Source organism: Pectinophora gossypiella, chromosome 18 (genome assembly GCF_024362695.1).
Source record: "Pectinophora gossypiella chromosome 18, ilPecGoss1.1, whole genome shotgun sequence".
In the NCBI taxonomy this organism is placed as follows: domain Eukaryota; kingdom Metazoa; phylum Arthropoda; class Insecta; order Lepidoptera; family Gelechiidae; genus Pectinophora; species Pectinophora gossypiella.
In genome coordinates this window covers 8,410,933-8,424,069 of record NC_065421.1, presented here as the reverse complement: position 1 = coordinate 8,424,069, position 13,137 = coordinate 8,410,933, and the positions used below count along the sequence as shown (strand labels likewise).

Genomic DNA, 13,137 nt, shown 5'->3' with positions numbered 1-13,137 from the left:
GGAAAAGAAGCTGCAAGAAAAACCTCGGCACAGGGCCCCAGACGTTCTTTGAAAAAAATTACTCACTTTTAATTAGACACATTAATGGTGCTAATTCCTGCAGACGCTATCTAATTTTATTTTAAGTTATACTTGTCATTTTCTTATCCGTTGAAAAAGAAACGGACGGGTAATCGACAGGCATAAAATTTATGGAATACACGTCAATTTTAAGCAGAAATATAAAACAACCGGCTAAAAATTTTACATCGGCCAATAACCCGACAGAATTAGGTAGACAGCACGTCATACGGATTGCATACCAGCGAGATGCTTATTTTATTCGCACGGGTTATTCATTCACTTTAAAATTAACTTGTTGACAATCATCCGTCCCTTTCCTTTTCGGCGGATAAGAAAATGACGGGTATTACTTAAAATAAAATTAGGGGTGTCTGCAGGAATCAGGGCAATTGATATTTATTTTTTTTAAAGATGGAAACGTCGCGCGCGGCGTATTTGTAGGAAACTGTCTAACAATGTCCCGCTTCCCGGTTTGCAAGTTCGCAGTTGTGTGCATTGGGCAAACCAAGGTTTGCCTACAAAGGTAAACACAGCCATTTTATCAGATTAATATTTGACCTAATAAAAGAACAATTCAATGTTGTCATCGCAAATAAACAGTTGTATTTCACTACAATTTTATAACCGTGTCTAAAGATAATGAAACACTTGAGCTATTGCTTTCATTTCCTCAATTTTCCCGATTATCAAGCGAACAATAGAAAACTCTTTAACTTCGCTCTTTACAAAGAAAACAGTTATCTTAACAAAGAGTTTTTACCTTGATATTCATCGTTGAAGATAAAGAAAAGTTAGATAAGCATAGTGTCAATGATCTAGGCGCATGAAGATACTGAGTTACATAACTCTACTGTAAAATTTTGTAGTAGGTACGGTCACGAACATTAATATGTATACACTTTGGTACCATGTCACATTAACTTTTTTGACAAATTGAACTGTAAGTCTTACTAAATGTCAAATATGTTAGTGCGACAGAGTCCTAAAGTGGGTACATTATATTGCTTATGACTGTACATGCTATGGTCATGAGCTCGACCAGTGATGTGCCGTTCCCGGGAATGTTCCCAAGATGGGAATTTTCCCGTTGTAAAATCTTTTTAATGCTAAGGATACATGGCTTTTCGATCAGAAACAATCGTAACTTCGTCGTCGCTTAGAGTCTGACCTGGTCCAAACGAACCCTTCACATTAGCGGCAATGCCGCGTTGCACAGCCACTTCTTCTATCGTGTGGGTTGTGAGGAGTACCAACCTCATCAACCCTGTTGCCAGGGTTACTATTGAGCCGCCAAAGGTCCCTGACATGGCTCATGTAACGACTACTTACTTACATCAGTAAGTAGTTACCGGGACTAACGGCTAAACGTGCCTTCCGAAGCACGGATCATCTTACTTTCGGACAATCTGGTCAGTCAGCAATGTACTAACCAAACTAGGGACCACAAAGTATTTTTTGTGATATGTCCCCACCGGGAATCAAACCCGGATCGTGAGCCCGACGCTCAACCACTGGACCACGGAGGTCGCTACAGCCACTGATAGGCGTTGGATCAGGTAAGGCTTAGGTAAGAGAACCTAAGACAAACCTAGGCTCACCCCCTCCGGCCAAGTGTTTTAAACTTGTATTTACACTTCTGCAATGTAACCTTTGACACGATAATAATATGATGAATAGAGGTCCCATTCAGCTGCTTATCTTCCCGAGCGTGTAATAAAAATGATTGATAGTGGGAAAAGAGGGATTATGTCCTTTCTAACGTGATATAACGTTATATAATCTACAATAATAAATACTTTTATCTATGTCTGAAATATTGCAGATAACTGTAAACTCATAGACATAGCTTTACAAAATAAATAAGTAAAATGTAATTTCGTTTACCTATACAACACCCCGGACACTTCATACGAGCACAAAACACCTTGACGTTACTACACATTGACGTTAACGTACACGCGCATCTCAGTGTGTGACGTCTGGCGCCATACGATTGAAAACAAAAGTATGACCGAAGGGAGGCGAGGTAAACCTAGATCAGCCGCTGGTGGGGAGCGGAGAGTTGCCGTTCTATACGCAGTATTATTATTCTTATTTATGTCTCTATATAAAAGAAAATACATTCAAAGTAATAACAAATAAAGGTCAAATAACAAAGATAAACAGAACACAGCTGGTAATATAAAATATGCGGAAACAATTCATGCATAATAACGACTATTATTTAATTAATGAATTCACGATTAATTCGCGAGTCTTTGTGTGTTCGCCGAAAATAGTCGCACGTGTAAACTAGTTGGTCTTTAGCACGTCAAGACGACTCGGCATGCATAACAATAATCGAAACAAAAAAAAAACGAATTGTAGAGAACCAGTGTGTCCTTATTATTAAAGAGTTTTTACAACGGGAACATTCTCACTTTGGAAACATTCCCGAGAACAGCACAACACTACTGGACGAAACGCTGTTTCGTATGTAGGTACTTATTAAACAGCATGTCGCTTCTCGTCCCTTTGCATGTGCAGTGACCTAAATTTATGACATCACCTCCACCACCATCAATTTAAGAGCCACTCTCTTGTCGGTGCAGCATTTTCCATGCTACTTTTTTAGGGAAAAATAGGGCAGTGGTTTTCCTCTTGCCTTTCGCCCCGCAGTACTTTTTAGTTGGGTTACAGTCTGAACCTCAAAAAGTGTATTATTTCATAAGATTTATGTCTGTAACCTGTTACGTGTGTTTATTAAATAAAGTACTCTGTCTGACACAAGTGGGATGGCGCCCAGAGTAGTCAATTACAAAGCCATACTAGGACTCCTGTCCTCCGCCTCTGAATAGACAAAAATCGAATCGACAAAAGTCTAATTTATGACATAAATAATAATAAAAACAAAGAGATCGGATATTTCTTAAAAAAAAAACTGTGGATCACGTGTCGATTTACAAAGTTACAGTAATTATTTTCAATTTTTTTAGCGTTCTTACCTATTCGGAGAATCCAATCCGGTTTTATATTACTAGAATTATTCGTCACGCGCCGAAGTAGGTAATTATTAGCCAAAACAAATCGCTATTTCGTTTCCAAACAATTATTATATTAATCGTTTAATTATTGTTTATGTCACGTTTTTGGATTGTAAAATATTAACCTACTTAATTCAAAATTAAAGAAAAATAACTCTTATTTTGTAGCTCAGCCTCCGTGGTCTAGTGGTTAGAGCGTTAGGCTCACGATCTGGAGGTCCGGGTTCGATTCCCGATGGGGACATTGTCGAAATTACTTTGTGAGGCTGTCCTTTGTTTGGTAAGGACTTTTCGGGCTTGACTCACCTGATTGTCCGGAAAAGTAAGATGATTCCGGGCACGTTAAGCCGTTGGTCCCGGCTGCATTAGCAGTCGTTAATTAACCAATCCGCACTGGGCCCGCGTGGTGGTTTAAGGCCCGATCTCCCTATCCATCCATAGGGAAGGCCCGTGCCCCAGCAGTGGGGATGTTAATGGGCTGGTGATCTTCTTCTTCTATCGTGTGGGTTGTGAGGTGATTACTAACCCCATCAACCCTGGTGTCAGGGTTATTATTGAGCCGCCATAGGCCCCTGACATGACTCATGTAACGACTACGTACTTACATTAGTAAGAAGTAACCGGGACCAACGGCTTAACGTGCCTTCCGAAGCACGGATCATCTTACTTTTTTGGACAATCAGGTGATCAGCCTGTAATGTCTTAACCAAACTAGGGATCACAAAGTGATTTTTGTGATTTGTCCCCACCGGGAATCGAACCCGAGACCTCCGGGATTGTGAGCACATCGCTCAACCACTGGACCACAGAGGCCGTCTGGTGATGACATACATACATCCATAAACTCCTATTTCCCACCGAGGTAAGCAGAGACTATGGAATTTGCTTCGATCCTGACACACTTTTCTTGCTTCCTACACGTTCATCAATCGTTTCATTCGGAATAGATCGTACTATTTTCTCCAATTTGGTCAATATACGATAAGCTGCAAGAGTCCAGAAAAGATCAGTTTCTTGCGTTATTTTTGTTATTTTTTGACGTGACTTATTATAGATTTGCCGCAGATGGCATTAACTACTTGACCGGACAAATGGGGAGCGCTGAAGGCTCTCCCCGATACAACGTTTAAGACAACAGGCCTGAGGGTGCCCAGTCGGGCGCGAACCTCGGCTCAGGGCGTCGTCTGAGAGGAAAAATATTTGAAAGAATTAATCGACCCTAGTGGGTCGATAGCGATAAGCGCTGAATGAGGGAAATCGTCGACCACGCCGCGGGCGGGGTAACATTACATGTCGTTTTTGTAATAAACCTAACTGACAACTAACGGTTCATAATTTCACCTCTGTTTACGAATAATTGCCTGGGTTTAGTGACTACACTTTTGATCTTTGATTGTAAGTACGTGATGTGTATATCCGATTTCACTAAATGACACTCTCACATAATGTTTTCCTATTTGTAAACAACAATAAACATTTAAATTTCAGTTAATTTCAAGTCTTTTATTGAAATAATAATACTATAAAACAGTACGTCCTTATAAGATAAGTAGATACTACTGCAAAACAAAATACTTACTACATGAATCAATATTATTCATTGTTACTTACCTGACTACTCTTTTTTCTTTTTGTTTTTTTTTTGTATATTCTTTATTTATTTTTGCTTTGCATGTCAACTATTTAGTGTTAGCAACTAGGGTAAGAGCGAGACATCCCCAACTCAAGCATTAACCTTGCTTCCTGGGGTTGCCTCATAACTTTATGCTGCTTGAAAACAAGAAATAAACACTTTTTTATTTTTATTATTATTTATTTTTTTACTCTTTCTTTATTACTTCTTTAGACATGAAAATGTATTAAAATACAAAGATGAATAGGTAGTATATAAAAGTACAAGGCAAATATATCTCGTAACGAATTGAAAATCTGAGCAATCGATGTAGCTAATGGATTTATAATATTGATTCAAAACAATACTCAGTGGAAATATAACACGATTTATGGAACGTGTTACATAAGTAGTTTCATTACGTTTTAATTACTATTAATACCTGGTACACACAGAGCTGGGAAAACGGGATAACCGGTTTTTTACGTGACTTATTGTAGATTTGCCGCAGATGGCATTAACTACTTAGGACAAAAGGGGAGCGCTGAAGGCTCTCACCCGGTACAACGTTTAAGACAACAGGCCTGAGGGTGCCCAGTTGGGCGCGAACCTCAGCTCAGGGCGTCGTCGGAGAGGAAAAATATTTGAAATAATTAATCGACCCTAGAGGGTCGATACGGGATAAGCCGGCCGAGGGGGATTTGTACGAAATCTCGCGCCCGCCGCGCCGCGCCGCGCCTGTCACAATTTCCCGGCATTTTTGTGTATGCACATCCCTATATTTATCTAGTATCAAGTACCTACCTATATACACAAAGCGACTCGCAATTCGTAATAACACTTCTAGTCTCGAACTTGTCTATTTATAAACAAGTATAATAATTTGGAGGTTCGATTGAGTAACCATGACTTCCGGGCTACCTCTTACTTGGCTTGACCCGCTCTGAACTAGATTTTTATTTGTGCTGTAATCTCGAGCGAACACAGACATTCTATTATGTATACTGTAAAAAAACAAGTTTGAAAACAGCTGTTTCTTCTTATTGAATGTTGGGGACAATAATGACATTGATACGATTTAAGGACTGTCTTCATGGTTCTGTTGTATATAAATGTGTAAACATAGACCACAATACTTACCTATTTATGGTACATAAACTGGATAAACCGCTCTTCGAAAAAAATTGTCATCTATGCAGACAAAGGCGATAACGGTAGCGTTTCCAGGCGGGACATGGATTGTATGAAAGTATTTCTGTGTGAAGGGGAACACATCGGAACATACAAAAACGATGTTACAAAAAACCACTTCCAGCCCTCGCGGCACGGCGAGTTATATCGACGGCTTTGACCGATAGCCTTACGATGTTTATCGCCGTAGATATGAATAGCAGTTACTGCGTCTATTAGTCGAAACTTATTGAATATGCACCCTTATAATCGTGTTATCGTGGGCAACACCACTAGTGGTCATAGACCTTTTTACTTTTTACTTATTATAGACGTTTGTGCTCTCTGCCCGTTCTCTCTTGCATTTTACCTGTCAGACGTAATGGCCGTACTTATTACCTTTATAAGTTAATCCTATTGAATCTCACTGACTGTATATTTATCATCATATCCTAAAGTGATAATAAATGTTATTTGTGGCTCACAAGAATATTGTTTTGATAATTCCGGTCAACCACCATTGGCTTTTGTCGAAAAGCCTTTTCAAAACTCTTAGATATAAATCGCGCTGCGGTTGGTGTATAGTCTGCTGTACGCTCCCGGCGGCGCCGTTGTGTGCAGTGAGTTTTCATACCATTACACTATGCTCTTCTTTTTAATTTTCTTGTTTGCCTCATTACCTACTTATCCGGAAGAAATGCTCTTCATATACCTCTGTGAAACGATATATATAGCTCCATTAAACATTAAAGGCTCCCTCAGCCCCTATGAATCCATTAACGTCAGAGATTATGCAGTCTCGTAACTTTTTACATGCGAAGCGAGTTAAGTGATGACTCGAGATGTTCGGTGCTTAGTCGGTCTGCGCCACTGATGACATGGTATGAATACTTAACACATTAATACACGTGCATGGACATTTTTGAAATAAAAAGAAGGAAATAAAATTGAACTACAGTGCACTTTGGCTTAGTTTTTATACATACCTACTTAGGTAATTTTGAAAAAAGAAACAACAATTTAAGAATTATCCACTTTTTTATTCGTCCAATCTTAAACATAAGGAACGCTGTATTTCGGCCTCAACATCTATCAATGGCACCATTTCCCGTGTAGTTTACTGACCAATGAATATTATGTTTTATTGCCGCTTTCTACACCGACTGTACCTGTCCTTTGTTGCTGTGGTTAAAAGTAAAACTTGAAAAAGAAAGCAGTATAGGTAGGTATCTAATATTGACTTATTCAATACACGTAATACATAAGTACTTAAGTAAGTAACTGGTTACGAATTTCATCGGATTTGTCATAGTTGATAACAATTTAATTTTGAATAAAATAAACAGCATAAATAAAACCTTTTTCGATAAATTTTACTTCTACATGATACGTTAGAAAAAAACAAAACAAGTTTTCTAAATTTAAATGTTCATGTGCAATCTCTATGCAGTAAAACCTTTCCAAAAGGAATTTAAAACAAAATGTTTATAATATTCTGTAGGGTATTTTATTTTCGAACTTCAATACAGAATATAAAGTCTTGGTCGAAGGTCGAGTCCCAAAAATGTTTCATCACAACATTACTGTCTCATCTGACATTTTTTTATATTAAAGATTTCTTTTATTAAACTCGGAGGGGAGATTCATGATATCGGATGTGCATGCAAGTTTGTACCTCAAGGTCGCCCGGTTTGGATGCCTGTACGCAATACCTGAACAACCTTGTAGCCATCATTTCGTCAAGCCGGTGCCTAAATGAGACTGAACATAAATTGTAAGGAACTTAAACAGCGTGGTACTTTATTTTATTTCTGGCTATTATAATATTTACTTACCAGTTTCCGTAAGTATTTCGGTTTCAATATCTTTGCAGGTATAAGATCTTCTTCTTCGTCAAAGTAGAAGAAGGTATAATAGGAATTTTTTATCATCAACTCACAATACATGGCTTCTTCTTTTTCCTGGAATACCAACCTCATCAACCCTGGTGCCTGGGTTACTATTGAGCCGCCAAAGGCCCTGACATGGCTCATGTACGACTATTATTTGTGTGATTATTTATTTATTTTCACGAAGAGTCCTTGATGATCTGACGTTTTGACTTGTAATTATACGGATGACAGATAACTTTGTATAACAGGTAATTAGACAAATTTCGATGGAGATAAGAGATAAACGAAGAACGCCATTGTTGTGAAGAAGCAAAAACTATTGTTATCAGTGGACAAGAAGCATTCGTAATCATTCGGAATGAATTATTTTTTTTAATCTTTCATTTATTATAAAACTACATCATATCAAATTTCCGTCTTGCTTTTTTTGTAAACAACTTCAAAAATAGCAAGACGGATGGTTGTTGAAATGATCATAAGGTGGTTGTGGACGTCCTGAGTCAAAAGGGCTCACACAAGTCACGGCGTGAACCACGACGACGCTGATACTATACTATTTAATCTAAATAGTGTGTTAAAATATTTATGCTATTTAAAAGAAACAATTATTAAGTATTATTCAATTATTTGGATATTGTGTAAGTTATTCCAACGATCACCTATGCAAATAATGCTTCGTAATAATTCATTATCTTCTTTTATAAAATGTAAATGAATTACGAATTAAAATTAAACTATAACAATTGACCGAATAAATTGATGATTATGCCCAATAAGCTTTATAGTTCACGTAATATTTGATAGGTACTTACCTACCTACGTTACATTATAACTTATTTATTCAGCTATAAACACATTCGGTTTTTCTGTCCCTGTCATACTAGTTGATAAAGAGAAAGAAGGAAATAAGTTCTGTCAGCATACTAAGTAATCAGGCATTTGGCTCTCTGCCTATTTTCGCTTATTGTTCCGTTACGTGATGTTCTAGAACTAAGCTAGATTATACTCGTACCTGTAAACACTAGTCAACACGATGCGATGCGAAACTATATTCGAGTACTTAAGTACTTATTATTTAAGAAGTATTTCAAATATACTATTTCTACTCCAAAACATTTTCTTAAATCTTAATGTTTTCATAAATCTTATGATAACTCTAATAACGACCTCCGTGGTCCAGTGGTTGAGCGTTGGGCTCACGATCCGGAGGTCCTGGGTTCGGTTCCTTTGTGGTCCCTAGTTTGGTTAAGACATTACAGGCTGATCACCTGATTGTCCGAAAGTAAGACGATCCGTGCTTCGAAGGCACGTCAAGCCGTTGGTCCCGGTTACTACTTACTGATGTAAGCAAGTAATCGTTACATGAGCCATGTCAGGGGCCTTTGGCGGCTCAATAACCTTGACAAGAGGGTTGATGAGGTTAGTACTCCACCTCACAACCCACGCGATAGAAGGGAAGAAGAATAACTCTAATTATTCTTCATAGTTTTAATTATTATTTTCTCTCTTCTAACTTTATTTTGCCTGTGCACAGAGTAAGAGCGCTCAGAGCTCCCCATTTGTCCAGAAAAGTAGTTAACGCCATCTGCGGAAAATCTACAATAAGTCACATAAAAAAACAAAAATGTTCGTTTATCGATCTAAAATTTGATTAAGAATACTTATATAAAATAAATAAACAAAACAAGCTCAACTCAAGAGAAATACATTACATTATAAACCCTACAAACAAACATAGTTAACTAGGTACATATTGCTTATTGTGTAGCATATTGCACCTAAGTATATATTGCTGAAAAACAATTGTCTCATAAAATATCTTTCATCGATTGCAGTTGATCAAGATGAACTAAGAATTTCTTTATTTTCTTACAAAGATCGACTTGAAATTGAAATCACTTGTAGAATGTACGCTATTACAGCAAAACAGAGAAAATAATAACTCCACGGCAAGATGGAAGGAAAAAGCGGGCTGGCAATGCGAATACGAAAGACCCCGAGGTCGACCGCTTGCACTTTTTCTTATTTCGTTAAGAAACTACCTGCAGTGAATGCAGTTCACACCCACATGTGTACTGTAGTGATAAAAAAACAGGCAAAATGTCGAAATTTATTTGACACTGTTGAGGAAAAGGGATTTCTCTGGTCGTGACAGAATGTCGCACGCGGCTTCGACGTTCAAAACTTATTCTTTTGCGACGGATAAGAAACTTTATGGTTTTCCCTTTGCGAATTGGAAGGTCAGACAGGCAGTCGCTTCTGTAAAAACCGGACCTGTTAAATCTTCAGATTAGGTAAGCGGACCCTGTGACGGGATAATGCTAAGGAGATGATGACTTTTGACAATTCAGAATCATGGCCTGAATCACCCATCAAAGTTTTCGTTACGATGTCAGTAAAACCCTGTATGTACTTTAATCTTTCGAACGCCGGAACGCGGATCTCGACCAGACACAATGTAAAATCTATTGTGTCTGGTATCTCGGTATATGAGAGGTTAACATGTATTATGTAATACAACGCAAACCTTAAAACAAAAACATGGCGGGACGGAAGGATATGACGAAATTATAAGAGTTCCGTTTTTAGGTTTCTATGGATTAAATAAAATATGTCGTGGCCGGAACCACGGCACTGATTTTCGTCTATTTAGACGATACACAAGTATTCTAGTATAATAATAACCTACATTATTTCTATTTCTCAACAAGACATTGTGTTCGTAAACCTACTGGCATGCGTTAACAGATCGCAAAGAATGTTGCAACCAAGATGAATAGATAGTTATCACCTAGTGCAAAGTTTTTTACATTTTTGCAATGTTGCAATGTTTATAGAATGTTTTAATTCAACCTCTGACCATCCCAAACGGGTATAGTTGCTTATGTTACGTGCTTTAGATTTAGATTACATTTTTTAATAGGTAAGTGGTGCTAATTCCTGTAAATACCATCTAATTTTATTTTAAGTTATATCTGTCACTTTCTTATCCGCCGAAAAGGAAAGGGACGGGTAATCGACAAGCATAAAATTTATGGAACACACGTCAATTTTAAGCACAAATCTAAACCAACCGTCTAAAAATTTTACATCAGTCAATAACCCGACACAGTTAAGTAGACAGCACGTCAAACGGATTGCATACCAGAGACGTACCTTTTGATTCGTCCGGGTTATTCATTAATTTACTCTATCTTCCTAAAATTAAGAGCTGTGAATCATCCGTCCCTTTCCTTTTCGACGGATATGAAAATGACGGATATAACTTAAAATAAAATTAGGCGGTGTCTGCAGGAATCGGGGCCAGTGCCTAAGTAAAATGCGAAAATATATTTCCTCTCCGAAATCCAGCGAAGTAGACCCAATGAGGTTAGTAACATCAATAAGTACACAATGAAGGACTTTCTAGGCTACGTTCTCCAAAAACACTATAGATGGCGTTATACAGTTTTACAGATTTGTAACGTGATAATTACCTATTTTTACCGACTTCAAAAAAGGAGGAGGTTCTCAATTCGACCGTATATATTTTTTTACCTAATTATTCAAAAATAAAATATAATGTCAGAGGCATATTTAAAAATATTTTTTGATAGATATTTTGGATCACATTTTATTGATCTGTCTTTATTTTGATCAGAATAATAAAATGGGTGGAAGATATAATTGCGCCTGGGTGTAATAAAATTCAATAAAACCATTTCTACCCAAAAACTTATCTAATAAATTAAAAGGTTAAACGAAGGAAAATCTTTACAGTGCCCTCTAGGTATATTGTTTTTAGGAACGTAGCCTGACAAATTCCTCATTATAAGTATTATTTCAGCAGGGTTAATGATCAATATTTGACATAATCTTAGCAATCGGGGCATGAGGTGAGCCGCGGAGGCGGGGTCGCCCCGCACACCCGCACAGTCCCCGCGGCGTCTTAGTCTTAGTGTCGCACGAGTCCGTATCGACCGCGTTTATCGATTATAATCTCGCTCACATAATTTATTACTATTGTGTTTTAAAAATGGCTACGGTTGCATCTTCGTCGCGTGTTCAAGCAAAAAAACCAATAATAATAAATGCAATTTTGTCAGTCACGGCAGAAAACTGGAGCAATTTCGAAAAACAGGTCCAGAACCTTGAAAATGAATATTAGGAAAAAGACATGGGAATGGAAAATGAAATGGAAGATTTTATTTTATTTTATTGACCTGTCGTCAACAGTACATACCTACCTATCTTACGAAATACGTCAGACAACTTGGAGACATTTTTGTTATGATTATCATATAAGATAAACCATGATGAATGGGATAGTTTTTTTATTGTATTGTATTGTAAGAACTACAGAAAGTAAGAACTAAAGATATTTTTTTGTATTGTACTTTTAATGAATGTTATAAATATTATTTATATGTAACTTTTAATTAGCTCTCTGGGCAGATATAAACGATTTTTTAATTGGTTTCTCCATTGTTCCAGGCACAGGACGACTTCAAGAGCTGGAGTTTGCCCTGACCCCGCTGCTTACCTGCTGCGGCTTCTTCATCATGTACTTGGTAGAAGAGCTGGTGCACATGTACATCCACCGACGGGAGAAGAACAATGGCAAAGCTACTCCTCTTGTGAGGAACTTGAGTATCAGGAGGAGTAAGCGAGCCAGCGATGACAACGGAGTTAAAAGTGTCACCAATTCCACTGCTGATTTGGTCGAAGCTGATTTTAAGAAGGTGAGATTGAGACCTAATAGATTTTATATAATCTTACATCATCATCATCCCCCTAGCATTATCCCGTTTTTCACAAATCCGCTTACCTAACCTGAACATTTGACAGGTCCAGGTTTTTTAAGCGACTGCCTGTCTGACCTTCCAACCCGCAAAGGGAAAACCAGCCCAATACAGGTTAGGTCATTTACCTCCGAATGCATTTCTCCGGAATATGGGTTACCTGACGATGTTTTCTTACACCGCTCTATAATGTTACATAAGTACATAAAATTATGGTCATAATACCAAGCGAGATGGACAAAGCCACAGCCACAAATCTTAATAAGACAACCGAGGGGGTTAAAGAGGCCATATTGAAGCAATTCATCTAAAAAAAACAATATTGATATTTAAGATGAATTGCTTCAATGCAGCCTTTTGAGACTCCCTGGACATAATGAATGATGAACAGCACGGTGACCATCCACAATTTATCCTATTTATTGTGTAATTAGGTGCATAATAAAATATGAATTACCAAAATAGGTACCTATCTACCTAAATAATTCGTTATTAAAATTTTTGAGGAAGTCTCATGGGAAAATAAGTCTTCCATATCAACTGTGGGAAAATAAATTATTTAAATAAAAAAAAAACAAACGAACATTTTGTAGAAA

At 37.6% G+C, this 13,137-nt stretch overlaps 1 protein-coding gene across 1 annotated transcript in view; it reads left to right on the top strand.

The window, feature by feature from the left end:
* Positions 1-13,137, top strand: part of LOC126374836 (zinc transporter ZIP1-like) — a 33,655-nt gene that overhangs the window by 17,078 nt on the left and 3,440 nt on the right. The window contains exon 2 of the mRNA XM_050021574.1: positions 12,234-12,481. Coding sequence (XP_049877531.1) covers positions 12,234-12,481 — 248 coding nt within the window. The remainder of the gene's footprint in view (positions 1-12,233; positions 12,482-13,137) is intronic.